Below are 15,238 nucleotides of genomic sequence, written 5' to 3'. Positions count from 1 at the left end.
CTTAAAACCTTTTTTTTTTTTTTTTCAATGTTTGTTTATTTTTGAGAGCGAGAGTGCAAGCAGGGAGGGGCAGAGAGAGAGGCAGACACAGAATCCAAAGTAGACTCCAGGCTCTGAGCTGTCAGCATGGAGCCTGATGCAGGGCTCAAACCCATGAACCATAAGATCATGACCTGAGCCAAAGTCAATGCTTAACCGACTAAGCCACCCAGGTGCCCCTAAGATCTCATTCTTTGTTTGTTTGTTTGTTTTGTTTTTATATTATTTTTGGGAGAGCGCAAGCGGGATAGGGGCAGAGAGAGGGGGACAGAGGATCTGAAGCAGGCTCTGCGCTGACCCCAATGTGGGACTCAAACTCAAGAATCACGAGATCATGACCTGAGCCAAAGTTGGACGCTCAACCAACTGAGCCACCCAGATGCCCCCCTAAGACCTCATTCTTAATCAAACTCTGAGGTTTTCTTTTCTGCCTGCACCCTGGAGCTGCCCAAAACCTTCATTAAACTGCCAGCTGACCTCAACTAGTTTCTTAAGTTCCCTTTTCCTGGTTCCTTCTGCACCTGAGTCTCCTGCTTCTTCCCTAGATGGAGAAATGTGCCCAGGACCTGGGAAACAGCACCAAAGCTGTGAGCTCTGCCATTGCCCAGCTGCTGGGGGAGGTTGCCCAGGGCAATGAGAATTATGCAGGTATGTGGGCAGGGCTGGGAATGGAGCTGGGAGCAGGAGCTGAACGAGGGATAGAGCTGATGGAGAAAGCCACTGGAACCAGGGCCTGGCAGTGAAAGCCCCTTTTCCCTTCTGTCTCCCCAGGGATTGCAGCTAGGGAAGTGGCAGGTGGGCTGCGGTCACTGGCCCAGGCTGCTAGGGGTGTAGCTGCCCTGACATCGGATCCTGCAGTGCAAGCTATCGTGCTTGACACGGCCAGCGATGTTCTGGATAAGGCCAGCAGCCTCATTGAGGAAGCAAAGAAGGCAGCTGGCCATCCAGGGGACCCTGAGAGCCAGCAACGGCTTGCCCAGGTCAGGTTTGGGAAACAGACCGCTTCCCCGTACGGCCCACCCTGACTGGAACAGAGTCTCAGCCACACTGACAGATACCTTCTCAGGTCTGCTCTTGACAGCTCTTGTCTGGATTCCACCCTTTCCCTCAGTCCTAGTAGAAGTGTCTCAACCTGCGGCAGGGTTTAGCTGAACGCCAAGCGTGGGGCAGTTTGGTCACTATCACTTGAAACTCTAACCTTCAGCCCCTTCAGCTACACACGCCCTTTCCTCCTCACTTTTAGAGGCAGTAGAGCGCTTATTTCCCAGGTCCCATGAGTGGAGGAGGTGCTCTCCCAAATGGTTTCTTTTTTGGCAGCACCCGTCTCCTTTTCTACCTCAGGTGGCTAAAGCAGTGACTCAGGCCCTGAACCGCTGTGTCAGCTGCCTGCCTGGCCAGCGAGATGTGGACAATGCCCTGCGAGCGGTGGGAGATGCCAGCAAGCGACTCCTGAGTGACTCGGTAGGAAGACCAGGGGTGTGGGGGGCACGTAAAAGCTGAAGACTCCAAGCTTCTCTCCACGTCTAGACCTCTCCTTGACCTTGACTTCCCAGTTTTACCCCCTTTTGTTACTCCCAGGCTCAGTGCCCACCTCCCAGCACTCCTTGACTAGACTCTCCCTCACATCGTCCCCCATGCTGGCTTCTGACTTTCTTTCTGACCCCGCAGCTTCCCCCCAGCACTGGGACGTTTCAGGAAGCTCAGAGCCGGCTGAATGATGCTGCTGCTGGGCTGAATCAGGCAGCCACAGAACTAGTGCAGGCTTCTCGGGGAACCCCTCAGGACCTGGCCCGAGCCTCAGGTCGATTTGGACAGGACTTCAGCACCTTCCTGGAAGCTGGTGTGGAGATGGCGGGACAGGCACCGGTATGCAAAGGCACAGGGTCTGTTTCAGGGGTTAGACAAGAGGTGCCTGTGTGACTGCATGGTCCTAACCTCTGCCTGGCTCCCCCCACCCCCCACCCCCCTCTAGCACTATTTGAGTGTCTAGGACACAGAGCCTTTTAGAGACAGATAAGAAAGGACTGACCGGACAACATGTTGACCTTTTCGCCTTCAACAGAGCCAGGAGGACCGGGCCCAGATCGTGTCCAACTTGAAGGGCATCTCTATGTCTTCAAGCAAACTTCTTCTGGCTGCCAAGGCCCTATCCACAGACCCTGCTTCCCCCAACCTCAAGAGTCAGCTGGCTGCAGCTGCCCGGTAAGTAGGAGCTGGGAAGCCCAGCCCTGGAATGTTGAAGAGACTGGGGAGGGGACATGTCATGAGAAGTCCCAGCTTAGGAATGGTTACAGATGAAAGAGAAATAGCTAAAGACTTTCTATGCGTGTAGGACCCAAGAATGATGACCTGTGCATGCATTCACTCGACTCTGTTCCTCCCAGGGCAGTGACCGACAGCATCAACCAGCTCATCACCATGTGTACCCAGCAGGCGCCAGGCCAGAAAGAGTGTGACAATGCCCTGCGGGAATTGGAGGTGGGTACTTGGCAGGCTAAGTGCTGTGAGGTTAAGGAAGGTACTCTGGGTTTGGGGGTCAGAAAGGTGTCTTGAACCTTACTTTGTCCTCCCCCTATACAGACAGTCCGAGAACTCCTGGAGAACCCAGTCCAGCCCATCAATGACCTGTCCTACTTTGGCTGCCTCGACAGTGTAATGGAGAACTCAAAGGTAAGTGTGGCAAGGAACCCGGAGGGCAGAGGACAGGAAGATGGAACTAGGGACTCCTCTACCCCTCGGAGGACAGGAACTGGCTCTCCCGAAACCCTCTGTTTCTTAGGTACTGGGCGAGGCCATGACGGGCATCTCCCAAAACGCCAAGAACGGAAACCTGCCGGAGTTTGGGGAGGCCATTGCCACGGCCTCCAAAGCCCTCTGTGGCTTCACCGAGGCAGCTGCTCAGGTTATTCCCCTGCGACGGTCCCTGCAATACCTCTGCTTTCTCTACCCCACCTCCTCCACAGCCGGGCCCTTGAGTAGATAATCAAGAAGTTACGTTTGCAAAACCAACTCTGGAAACTGGTTCTTTCCCCTTCTGAGTGGGGGTGTTTGTCAGCAATCATAGAATACCAATAGTTCTGGCTGCTGTCACCCCTGAGCCCCTGGTACCTTGGGTTATGATTATACTGTCTAATGACGGGGCCTTTTCCAGCCCTGGCTTTCTTGGTATATACTAATTACCAAGTGCAAGTCATTTTTCACATAGTTACTACTTTATTAAAATAGTGCCAGTAACTAAATTTCCAGTTATTTGAGTCACCGCTTAACTGTGCCTTTTTATGCAGTTATGAAGTATAAACACAACTCATTAGCTATGAGACTGTTTTGCTTTAGTATATGAACCCTTAAGACAAACTGGCTTGAGAGTTCATCTCAGAGTGTTTCTCTGAAAGCCTCAATCTTGCTTCCTCAATCTCCCCTATTGCCCTTTGCCCTGTTCTGTTGGGTGGCCTCTTTTTTATGGTATGAAAAGCATAAAGAGGAAAAAGAAGAGCTACTATGTGTTAAATGAAGTATGAATCAAACCTATGATGGTCTTCTAATCGTAAAAATAAATTTGGCAATCGTTATACCAATCCCTTCCCTCTTTCCAAATCTCTGAAGCTTGGAAGTGTTATAAATGTCAATGATCCTAACAACCTTCCCAGTATTGGAACTGTTTCAAAGAGACTTTGTGCTCATGCACATGTGTGTGCACGTGTGTGTGGCAGGGTGGCTTTCAAACCTTTTTTTATTTCTACTTAGAGTAAGCAGTACTTTTTTCCTTATGATCCAGCAGATACACATCTCAACAGAAGTTTGATTAAACTCTGTGTGGTTTTTCTTTTTTTTTGCTTTTCGTTTTTTGTTTCTTTTACTTTTTTAACCTTCTGAAATGTTCGAGCACATTTAACAAAACAGGAGCGTTTTTTTCTTTTTTATAGCGTAATTATTATTTGTTAACATACTGCCACTCACACAGAACCCTGGATGCTAGACTTGTCCCTACTATCACTGTTTGATCTCACGTGGGGGATATTCTTGATTTCTCACCCCACCCGCATCCCTTCTCTCTCTCCAGGCTGCATATCTGGTGGGGGTCTCTGATCCCAATAGCCAAGCAGGGCAGCAAGGACTGGTGGAGCCCACACAGTTCGCCCGTGCAAACCAGGCGATTCAGATGGCCTGTCAGAGTTTGGGGGAGCCTGGCTGTACACAGGCCCAGGTAACTTAAGGGAACAGGTGCTGTGGGCGAGCCTGGGAGAGGGTGGCGGGCCAGGATGGACCGGCCCCATGAAGAGAGAGGGAGAGGTGAGATGTGGGGAAGTAGAGGCTGGAGACGCATCTGTGACCTTCCACACACAGCTTCTCTGTGGGCAATTGTCTTCTCCTGCCGTGTTTCTTGTCACTCTTAGTTACTGCTAAGTTCACAACTCCTCTGTAGAAGTTTGAATCCACTCTCCTACTTACCCTATTACGGGTTCTCCATAGTGTGTCTGTCTCTCATTTCCCCCGCCCCATACCGTTCACCTTCGGGTATCTGTCTCCCACATCTTCCCTTTTCAGGTCACTCTGTCCTTCCTAATTAGACTTCCAAAGGTACCGCTTTCCATCCCCAAGCCTGCAGGGGCTCTCGCCTGGGTGTGGAGACTTCCTTCCTGCCCTCATCGTGGCTTTTCCACGTGTCTGTCTCCTCAGGTGCTCTCTGCAGCCACCATTGTGGCCAAACACACCTCTGCACTGTGTAACAGCTGCCGCCTGGCTTCTGCTCGCACCGCCAATCCTACCGCCAAGCGCCAGTTTGTACAGTCAGCCAAGGAGGTGGCCAACAGCACAGCCAATCTCGTGAAGACTATCAAGGTTGTCAGTGTTTGAAATTCCCAGCCTCCCTCTGACCTGTCCGGTCTTCTCTCCCCTGGTTCCCCCATCAGTCCCTGAAGCCTTCTACCAGATCCCATCTGCCTGAGCCCAAGCCCTTTCCTGTCCATACTGCTCATCACCAGCCTCTCCTCACCTCTGGCCCAGGAGAGGAGAGCCAGGCGTCACTTCCTTTGCCTACAGTCAGTCCTGAGGGCCTGTCACTTCCACTTCCAGGCACTTGACGGAGCTTTCACAGAGGAGAACCGTGCCCAGTGCCGAGCAGCAACAGCCCCTCTGCTGGAGGCTGTGGACAATCTGAGTGCCTTTGCATCCAACCCTGAGTTCTCCAGCATTCCTGCCCAGATCAGCCCCGAGGTGAGGCGGCGTGAAGACAAAACCGATGCACCGGCTGCCCCCTCGTCTTTGCAGGAGTCTTGAGACTCACCTCCCTGCCTCTTCTCTCCCCAGGGCCGGGCTGCCATGGAGCCCATCGTGATCTCTGCCAAGACGATGTTGGAGAGTGCCGGGGGACTGATCCAGACAGCCCGGGCCCTAGCAGTCAATCCCCGGGACCCCCCGCGCTGGTCAGTGCTGGCTGGCCACTCCCGTACTGTCTCAGACTCCATCAAGAAGCTTATTACAAGCATGAGGTATTGAGTGGGTAGAGAGCCAGTGTGACCAGGGAACATACTTGTAGCAGCGTGGGGTGGGGACGAGGAGTGCAATGAGGTGGGATAGTGTTGGAGGGCCCTTGTTGTCCAAGAATCAGGGGATACGGGGAAAGATAGGCCAGCCTGTTTTAAAGGGATCTTCTTGGTGTTGGAGCCTATGATGTATCTATAGGGACAAGGCTCCAGGGCAGCTGGAGTGTGAGACGGCCATTGCAGCTCTGAACAGCTGTCTGCGGGACCTAGACCAGGCTTCCCTCGCTGCGGTCAGCCAACAGCTTGCTCCTCGTGAGGGAATCTCTCAAGAGGTAAGGGGGAACAGGGTTCTACGAAAGGTTGTGTCCGGGAAGAGAGATGGCAGACTCGAGAGGATGGGGGGTCTAGGTGTGTGCCTCACAGAGACATCAAGGGTATGGGAGGAACATTCCAAGGGGACTCCATCAGTTTGGTATGGAAGGAAGGGGAGGGTCCTATTCCAGTTCACAGTTAGGGCTAACGTTCACTTCCTCGCCAGGCCTTGCACACTCAGATGCTCACTGCAGTGCAAGAGATCTCCCACCTTATTGAACCGCTGGCCAGTGCCGCACGGGCTGAAGCCTCCCAGCTGGGACACAAGGTACCTGGGAAGACACGTGGGTAGTCCCAAGGTAGGGCAAGCGAGGGTTCCTGGCCCAGCTGACCTTCCACTCGAACCCCTTGCCGCAGGTATCCCAGATGGCCCAATACTTTGAGCCGCTCACTCTGGCTGCAGTGGGTGCTGCCTCCAAGACCCTGAGCCACCCACAGCAGATGGCACTCCTGGACCAGACTAAAACCTTGGCAGAGTCTGCCTTACAGTTGCTGTACACAGCCAAGGAGGCTGGCGGGAACCCCAAGGTACCGAGGGCGGGAGGGAGGGCCTGCTAGTAAGAGGTCAGTGAAGCAGGAACAACAGAGCCCACCTCCACTCACTCACTCTGTCCCACAGCAAGCAGCTCACACCCAGGAAGCCCTGGAGGAGGCTGTGCAGATGATGACAGAGGCCGTAGAGGACCTGACAACGACCCTCAACGAGGCAGCCAGTGCTGCTGGGGTTGTTGGCGGCATGGTGGACTCCATCACCCAGGCCATCAACCAGGTTAGAGTCTTGGGGTGCCTGTGGTCAGTGGCTACCCTGGGCTAGGGTCCCCGAGCACTGTGTCAGACACTCTGATAATCTTCCTACTTCCCCCATCTTCCCCCCTCAGCTAGATGAAGGACCAATGGGTGAACCAGAAGGTTCCTTCGTGGATTACCAGACAACTATGGTGCGGACTGCTAAGGCCATTGCTGTCACCGTTCAAGAGATGGTGAGTTTGGAAGAGTATAAGATTACCCCCAGAGAGCTTAGTTTGGAAATAACTTTACTTCTTCTGTTATCATCAGGTAACTAAATCAAACACCAGCCCTGAGGAGCTGGGCCCTCTTGCTAACCAGCTGACCAGTGACTACGGCCGTCTGGCCTCACAGGCCAAGCCTGCAGCTGTGGCTGCTGAGAATGAAGAGGTAAACACGGGGGCAGCTGCCGTGAATATCTTCCCCCAGGCCCTCACAGAAAGTCACAGAGGCGTGCCCCTTGTCCCCATCATGTCAGCCTCTAGGGCTGTCCCACCTTTACTCTGTCTAGTCTTCTATAGAAAAGGGAACACACGCTCAGGACCACTCCACTAAAGAGTGATCAGGGGTGCCTTGGTGGCTCAGTAAGCATACGACTCTTGATCTTAGGGTCATGATTTCAAGCCCTGCATTGGGCGTGGAGCCTACTTAATTAAAAAAAAAAAAAAGTGACCAGGGCTGTGTAGGGACAGGATCAAAGTCACAGGGATAAAGGAGATAGCCCACGATCTAGAGATTTCCTGGTCTGCCGCCATTGCCTCTGTCAACACTCCTGCTATCCTGCAGGTCTATAATCTCTTCTTAGTTCCTCCTTGTTGCAGACCCATGAAGCTCTTCCTTCCCTAAGCTCCTGGCTTTCCAAGAAAGCAAGTAATTGGATCTTAGCATGACACACCTAATCCCCAACCCCAAACCCCTCCCTTACCACATACGGCCAAATTGTAGTCCCTGGCCCTCTGATTCACATCCCCCAGCATAAAGGGCTTCTCCTCCACCTCCTCACTTTGCTTCACATAATCCTCACCAGTTGGTGCCTACATGCTATTATTTTCCATGTGTAGGAGGTGGCCTCCCGCCTGAAGGACATGAAACAGGGAATCTGCACGCTGGGCACTTGTTCTCACCACCCTTTAGTCTACGATGCGTGTTTTGTTAGGTCCTTAGTGACTCCTCCAAGCACAGTTGGGGGCACCCTGAGTGTCTTGTAAAATCCACGTCCCTTTCCCATCTGCTCACAGATAGGCGCCCACATCAAGCACCGGGTGCAGGAGCTGGGGCACGGCTGTGCTGCTTTGGTCACCAAGGCAGGCGCCCTACAGTGCAGCCCCAGTGATGCCTACACCAAGAAGGAGCTCATAGAGTGTGCCCGGAGAGTCTCCGAGAAGGTGACGGTGCTCGTCCCCATGGACTGGGGGGCTGGCTCCCCAACCCTGTAGCCTCCCTTCCCATCCCCCTCCAACCTTCCCAGCCCTCTCCTCCGTCCCTTTTCCCAGGCACCAGTGACCTTTCCCTTCCACGAGGCACTGACCAGAGTCTCCATGTGACTTTCCTCCCCCAGGTCTCCCACGTGCTGGCTGCACTCCAGGCCGGGAACCGTGGCACCCAGGCCTGCATCACAGCAGCCAGTGCTGTGTCCGGCATCATCGCTGACCTCGACACCACCATCATGTTCGCTACCGCTGGCACCCTCAATCGCGAGGGTGCTGAAACTTTCGCAGACCACCGGTGAGGAGGGAACTGGGCCTCACAGAGGCAAGCGGGGAGTCGGGGGGAGCAGAAGAGGCTGGAGGGTTTGGAGGAGGACTGAGAAGGGCTGACCGGGCTGGGCCCTCCCTCAGGGAAGGCATTCTGAAGACTGCAAAGGTGCTGGTGGAAGACACCAAGGTCCTGGTGCAGAATGCAGCTGGGAGCCAGGAGAAGTTAGCACAGGCTGCCCAGTCCTCCGTGGCCACCATCACCCGCCTTGCTGATGTGGTCAAGCTGGGCGCAGCCAGCCTGGGAGCTGAGGACCCTGAGACACAGGTATCCATTTGACACCCCTAATTCTGGCCAGAAACACTGCCTGTTCCCCCTTTCCCTCCCACAGACCAGAGCCTCTGCTCTCCCACGCAGGTAGTGCTGATCAACGCAGTGAAAGATGTGGCCAAAGCCCTGGGAGACCTCATCAGCGCAACAAAGGCTGCAGCTGGCAAAGTTGGGGATGACCCCGCTGTGTGGCAGCTCAAGAACTCTGCCAAGGTTGGAGGGAATGAGAGAGGGAATGAGGGGCCAATCGGTGCACTTTCTCCTGTTCCTTAAAACGCCCCCCTCTCCAACTCCTCTGGTGCCCCCAGGTGATGGTGACCAATGTGACATCATTGCTCAAGACTGTGAAAGCCGTGGAAGATGAAGCCACCAAAGGCACACGAGCCCTGGAGGCAACCACAGAACACATACGGCAGGAGCTGGCGGTGAGCAAGTGTCTGGAGCACTGGGGACTTGGGTTAGAGAGGGATCAAGACAGATTGTGAATCTGTATTTCACATATATTCACAGACAGAAATGTAGAGTCGCACTCATTCTCCGCGCTCACTGCCAGACTTCCTAAGTGAGCTGCACTGGTGTCTTTCCCTCCCCCACCTACTTAGTCCTCAGCATTTCACACCTGCCTTCCCTCACCCTCCCACTTTCCCCAGTCACCAGTGCCCCTTAGCTGCCACATTCAGTGCCCTCTTCTTGGCCATCATCTTCTTCAAACATTTCCAAATCATTTGACTTTGTTAACAAGCCTCTCTGGAATCTTTCTTCCTTTGGCCCTCCTGACACTGGCTTTGCTCTTGCTTCTCCAGCATCTCTTCTGTAGTCGTCATCAAACCACCTTCAACCTAGTAAACGTGGAGGCTGGCCCAAAATGGTGCAAATCGCCAGATTTCCCTGTCCTCTTCTTTGGCAAGTTGAACCACTTTCACGATCGTTCTCTGGCAAGCTGACTTCACCTCTGAGTTTAGTTGTTCTCAACTGCCTGTCTGACATCACCACCAAGAGGCCATGCCACCCAGCTTCTGGCCCCCAAGCGACTTCCTCTTCCCATGGTAGCAGCCTCCATCACCTGTGACTTCCTTGTCTTCTTCACCAAATCCCGGCCACTGCAAGTCCTCCCAACCACCCTCCCTTCTCTTCTTTCACCCCTCCTCTCTCTGCCCCGTCAGCACCCTGGTTGGGATCTTCATCCACCCTCCTCCACTTTGATTGCCGTGTTAGTTTTCTGCCTCATCCTCCCCTCTCCCTTCAATCTCTTGTCACTCTCGTCTCCTTCTCCTCTTTCTCATTTCCGAATTCACCTTTCTGACCCTCTCCTTGGAGAGGAAAGTTAACTGAAATTCTTAATTTTCTGCCTCCCAAACCTTATCTTTCACTCATCTTTCCTATCTTGGTAAGTGGCACCTTTTAATAACTCAGCTTCTAAAGCCAGGAACGCAGCTGTAATGTTCTCTCGTTCCCACATCTGAGCGCATCAGCAAGACCTGTCAGTGCTCCCTCCACGCGGATCTCATGTTCTCTCTTCTCCATCACTACCACCTCCAGATCATCCCCAGTCCTTCCATGCTTCTGTGTATTTGTGCGCTAGCCTCCATCTGTTCTCCCTGCCCCGACACTCACCCCTCTGATGCATTCTCTGTACACTGTAGCCAAATACACTTTTGAAAATATAAATTAGATTGTGTCACTTTGCTTAGAACCCTTCAGTGACTGCCCTGCCATCTTTGGTAAAATCCACTCTTGGCCGCCACTTCCCAGGCCCCTGCCAACTTCCCTAGTCTCATTGGTCTTGCTCCTCGCCCTTCCCCAGCCCCAGGCCGCTGCACTGTCACTCCTGCTGCTGCAGGTCCTTGCACTTGCTTTGCTTCAGCTTTTTTAACATCTGGCTCCTTCCAGTCCTTCAGGCTGAAGCTTAAAGTCCTCTCCTCTGGGTTGCCTGGCTGGCTCAGTCCATAGAGCATGTGACTCTTGATCTCAGGGTTGTGAATTTGAGCCCCACATTGGGTGTAGAAATTACTTTAAAAAATAAAGTAAAATCTTAAAAAAAAAAAAAAAAAAAAAAAAAGCCTCTTCTGAGAGAGGCTTCCCTGGCCATCTACCGGAGAAAGGACCTCACTTTTGTTTCTCAGCACAGCACCCTCTTTACTTCCTTCACAGCCTAGTTCAGTCTTTAGTTTTTCTGTGTGTTTACCTATTTATTGTCTGTGTCCAAAACTATAGGGTAAACTCCATGAGAACAAGGACTTTGTCTCCTTTATTCCCCATTGCATTCCTAGCACCTCACACAGAATCTACCACTAGCCGATTTTTAATAATTTGCTGGACGAACACATACATCAAAATATTTTTGATTTTTATATGTTATGTAAAAGTCCAAGTTCCTTGGTCTGATAGTCAAGGCCCCAAAAACCTTTTCTTCACCATCCCTGTAATTCTAGAACATTTTTTGGTACTGTCTCACTTGACATTCTGGTTATTCATGCCCCCATTTACCTAAAATGCCTTCCTGTTATCTATGTCTTTTAAGATCCAGCCCCTTGCCCCCACTCTGCCACTCACCCCTTCAAGGCTTCTCTGTAGTTGAGGAATAAAAACCCAGCTCAAATAACCCAGCTGTGATGTGTGAATGTCTCCAAGGACCTGACCTACAATAAGTACTCATTGAATGTCTGTTCTTGAACACATGGATGAATGAACCGGATTATACAAGTAGAGTGCTACGCTGTCTTATGGTCTCACACACCGTACAATTTTTCTTTTTGTCTTATCTGCAACAGGTCTTCTGTTCTCCAGAGCCACCTGCCAAGACCTCTACCCCAGAAGATTTCATTCGCATGACCAAGGGTATCACTATGGCAACAGCCAAGGCTGTTGCCGCTGGCAACTCCTGTCGCCAGGAGGATGTCATTGCCACAGCTAATCTGAGTCGGCGTGCTATCGCAGATATGCTTCGGGCTTGCAAGGTAAAAACCTGATAGGCAGAAGCCTGAGACGGCGCAGCAGCTTTGGGGCAAAACACGGGAGGGGCGAAACTGCGGGGGCTTGGGCCTGGAACTCTTTGGGATCCTAAAGCTAACTGTATGGGATAGGAAGCAGCTTACCACCCAGAAGTGGCCCCTGATGTGCGGCTTCGAGCCCTGCACTATGGCCGGGAGTGTGCCAATGGCTACCTGGAGCTGCTGGACCACGTGCTGCTGGTAAGGAAAGTGGGTGTTGTCTGCTCCTCACACCGGCCTCCCTGAGTACACAGTCCCCTCCCGTGTGCCTCAGTCCCAGCTCTCGATTCTTTTGTTCAAATCTCCTTCCCACTCCACCTTCTCTTTCCCAAATCTGTTCTGATTTCCAAGTCTCCCTTCCACTGGGGCCCCATCATTCTTAGCATCTTTGGTTTTCCCACTCACCTCTTCCTCTTGGCTTTTCTTATCTCTTCTCTTCCTACCCAACCTCCCCCTTCTCTACCTTCATCGTCTCTTCATTCTTCTCATTTCATCATTCTCCTTGCTCCTTGTCAGCCGGTGAGTGACACACAGCCCCTGTCTTCACCCTGTGTACAGTGTGATGCCCAGGGTGCACCTGCCCAGGGGGCATTGTGTTTGACGGCTGTGGTGTGGAGGGGTCTAGGGATGGGGTGGGGGGGTCACGGTCTGCCCTGTTTCTTACCTCTGGTAGGAGCTCAGATCTGATGCTTTCTGCTCCCTGCCCGCCCCCCCCCCCCCCCCCAGACCCTGCAGAAGCCAAGCCCAGAACTGAAGCAGCAATTGACGGGACACTCAAAGCGTGTGGCTGGTTCAGTCACTGAGCTCATCCAGGCTGCTGAGGCCATGAAGGGTGAGAGGTGACCAGGGACAGGGAGGGAAGGGAAACCTTTGTCATGGGGAGATCTCTGCTTCCTGGTTGGGCTGCTCTGAGTTGGCTGCTGCCCACAGTCCCCACAGGTGCCAGGGGCCAGTGATACTAACCATGCTGCCCAGTGCTCCTGACATCCCTGCTCTGCCTTGGCCCTTTTCTTCCTCCCTTTGTCACACCAGGAACAGAATGGGTGGACCCAGAGGACCCCACAGTCATCGCTGAGAATGAGCTCCTGGGAGCTGCAGCTGCCATTGAGGCTGCAGCCAAAAAGCTGGAGCAGCTGAAGCCTCGGGCCAAACCCAAGGTCAGTCCTCCTGCCTCCTGTTCCCTACCCTCCCGAAGGCAGAATGTCCCTACCTTCATTTTGCATCTCTCTCTACAATCTTTCTCTTCATTTTAGGAGGCAGATGAGTCCTTGAACTTTGAGGAACAGATATTGGAAGCTGCCAAGTCCATTGCAGCAGCCACCAGTGCCCTGGTAAAGGCTGCATCAGCTGCCCAGAGGGAACTGGTGGCCCAAGGGAAGGTAAGTACTTGGATACCCAGAAGAATGGGGACAGCTCTGCTGTCCACACTCGAATGGATCCCAGGCATTTACACACCTACGGCGAGCACAGGTCTGAGTAGGCTCTCCTCTTTCCTCCACAGGTGGGCGCCATTCCAGCCAATGCACTGGATGATGGGCAGTGGTCCCAAGGCCTCATTTCTGCTGTGAGTGCACAGTACCCACTAGGTCCCTCAGCTGGGAGACTAGAGGGGAAGGACCAGGGCAATAGGCATATGTTAATCTAATCCTCCTCACTTTAGGCCCGGATGGTGGCCGCAGCCACCAACAATTTGTGTGAGGCGGCCAATGCAGCCGTGCAAGGCCACGCCAGCCAGGAGAAACTCATCTCATCAGCCAAGCAGGTAGCTGCCTCCACAGCCCAGCTCCTTGTGGCCTGCAAGGTCAAGGCTGACCAGGACTCGGAGGCAATGAAACGACTTCAGGTGAGGAACCGTGACCATCCTGCTGTACCTTGGGCTGTGCTACTTTAAACTTTTCCCCCAAGATGTGCTTTTCTGTGAGGGAGTAGAGGGACTCTCTCAGCTGAGTTCCCAGCCTCACACTGCTTTCTCTGCCCAGGCTGCTGGCAATGCAGTGAAGCGAGCCTCGGATAACCTGGTGAAGGCAGCACAGAAGGCCGCAGCCTTTGAAGACCAAGAGAACGAGACAGTGGTGGTGAAGGAGAAGATGGTTGGGGGCATTGCCCAGGTGAGCTTTGCCCCGGACACCCTTAAGCACACTGCCAACCAGGCAGTCACATTGCCTGTGCCGGCCCCAACGGCCCTGTACCCTAATGCACATACTTGCTGAACTGAGTCCCCGATCTCCATCCCTCAGATCATTGCCGCACAGGAAGAGATGCTTCGGAAGGAACGAGAGCTGGAAGAGGCGCGGAAGAAGCTGGCACAGATTCGGCAGCAACAGTACAAGTTCCTGCCTTCAGAGCTTCGAGATGAGCACTAGGGCAGCCGCTTCTATTTAATGCAGACCCAGCCCAGAGACTGTGCCTGCCACTACCAAAGCCTTCTGGGCTGTCGGGCCCGACCTGCCCAACCCCAGCACTCCCCCAAGTGCCTGCCAAACCCTGGGCCTGGGCCTGCCCAGTCCCGCTGCACATCCCCTGTCCCCTCCCTGACTCCAAGTGCCTTCATGCCCTAGGGCCCCCTAAGTGCCTGCCCCTCCCTAGAGTATTAACGCTCCAAGAGTATTATTAACGCTGCTGTACCTCAGTCTGAACCTGCCAGGGCTCCCGCCCGCTCCACCCTGCCAGCAGCTTCCAGCCAGTCCCCACAGCCTTGGCTCTGCTCCTCCTTTTTTGATACTGTCTACCCCTACCCCCAGCTACCTGTGGGGACCGCAGGGTTACAAGCCCCAAACAGGTCATGCTCCAATAAAGGTGATTCTGCCTGTGACCTCTGCCTGGCCTTGTGAAGAGATGGGAGATTCCCCTCAGACAAAGAGAATGTGGAGGAAAGAATGGGATTCAGTTCTGTCACCAGCTTCATCTGGCTCAGAAATGGGAGTGGGGGCACACTGTGGCAATCTGGCCCCCCGCCCTGCCACCCCTTCCTCCTCCTTGCACCCAGATACCCAGAGTCACCACGATTGGGAAGCTGAGAAGGTCTGTTCCTGTGGTTCCCTATCTCACTGGCCAGCGCCTACGCCTCACCAAGTGGCATCACCCTGCTGCTGGGACAGCAGCTGCCAGTGCTCTTTGTGACTACCAGGGATGCTCGATCTTCGTAACCGTTCAGAGTATTTGAACAAATCCAATTCCTGGCCAAATCCAAATTTTCAAAAGCAGCTTTGCTAAAAAGAATAAGCCGATAAGATACAAGTGTCTGAGCCTCAGAGAACTATGGCCACAGATTTGGTTGAGGGTCCTAACAAGCAAAATACCCCCTGAGGCTGCACCGGCTAGGTTCTACTGTTGATGTGCTGGGGGACTTCTGGGCCCTCCTGGGCCTGTTACTCCTGCCGAGAACAGTGCTGGACAAAAAAAACTGAAAAAGCTTGACCCAGGTGTCTTGGTTAGCGGGCACAGCTCCCTGCTACTGGCAGCCCTGTTCCAGCTGCCATGCCCGTCTTTGAGGTTAAGCAGAGGGAGGTGGTCAGGGAGGTGGGTGTCACTTCCCCTCCCGTC

The 15,238-nt window shown here is 53.4% G+C and overlaps 1 protein-coding gene across 4 annotated transcripts in view; it reads left to right on the top strand.

Annotated features, from left to right (window-relative positions):
* TLN1 (talin 1) overlaps window positions 1-14,507 on the top strand; it is a 31,605-nt gene extending 17,098 nt beyond the window's left edge. For all 4 annotated transcript variants that reach the window (XM_053908089.1, XM_053908090.1, XM_019454547.2 and 1 more), the window contains 32 exons: window positions 585-687; window positions 811-1,019; window positions 1,381-1,500; window positions 1,708-1,905; window positions 2,102-2,241; window positions 2,424-2,517; window positions 2,620-2,709; window positions 2,819-2,941; window positions 4,100-4,243; window positions 4,717-4,878; window positions 5,113-5,253; window positions 5,347-5,528; window positions 5,722-5,854; window positions 6,061-6,162; window positions 6,252-6,422; window positions 6,514-6,663; window positions 6,773-6,874; window positions 6,951-7,070; window positions 7,919-8,065; window positions 8,239-8,405; window positions 8,519-8,702; window positions 8,793-8,918; window positions 9,014-9,130; window positions 11,477-11,662; window positions 11,789-11,896; window positions 12,422-12,527; window positions 12,728-12,852; window positions 12,949-13,074; window positions 13,197-13,259; window positions 13,356-13,538; window positions 13,675-13,803; window positions 13,933-14,507. In XM_053908089.1, the coding sequence (XP_053764064.1) occupies window positions 585-687; window positions 811-1,019; window positions 1,381-1,500; window positions 1,708-1,905; window positions 2,102-2,241; window positions 2,424-2,517; window positions 2,620-2,709; window positions 2,819-2,941; window positions 4,100-4,243; window positions 4,717-4,878; window positions 5,113-5,253; window positions 5,347-5,528; window positions 5,722-5,854; window positions 6,061-6,162; window positions 6,252-6,422; window positions 6,514-6,663; window positions 6,773-6,874; window positions 6,951-7,070; window positions 7,919-8,065; window positions 8,239-8,405; window positions 8,519-8,702; window positions 8,793-8,918; window positions 9,014-9,130; window positions 11,477-11,662; window positions 11,789-11,896; window positions 12,422-12,527; window positions 12,728-12,852; window positions 12,949-13,074; window positions 13,197-13,259; window positions 13,356-13,538; window positions 13,675-13,803; window positions 13,933-14,058 (4,377 nt within the window). In that variant the 3' untranslated portion in view covers window positions 14,059-14,507. The remainder of the gene's footprint in view (window positions 1-584; window positions 688-810; window positions 1,020-1,380; window positions 1,501-1,707; window positions 1,906-2,101; window positions 2,242-2,423; window positions 2,518-2,619; window positions 2,710-2,818; window positions 2,942-4,099; window positions 4,244-4,716; window positions 4,879-5,112; window positions 5,254-5,346; window positions 5,529-5,721; window positions 5,855-6,060; window positions 6,163-6,251; window positions 6,423-6,513; window positions 6,664-6,772; window positions 6,875-6,950; window positions 7,071-7,918; window positions 8,066-8,238; window positions 8,406-8,518; window positions 8,703-8,792; window positions 8,919-9,013; window positions 9,131-11,476; window positions 11,663-11,788; window positions 11,897-12,421; window positions 12,528-12,727; window positions 12,853-12,948; window positions 13,075-13,196; window positions 13,260-13,355; window positions 13,539-13,674; window positions 13,804-13,932) is intronic.
* Window positions 14,508-15,238: the final 731 nt, after the last annotated feature.

This window comes from Panthera pardus, unplaced genomic scaffold (assembly GCF_024362965.1).
Source record: "Panthera pardus isolate Hobbes unplaced genomic scaffold, ASM2436296v1 HiC_scaffold_20, whole genome shotgun sequence".
Lineage (NCBI taxonomy): Eukaryota > Metazoa > Chordata > Mammalia > Carnivora > Felidae > Panthera > Panthera pardus.
The sequence above is the reverse complement of the archived record's forward strand: the minus strand, read 5'-3'. Positions and strand labels throughout refer to the sequence as shown.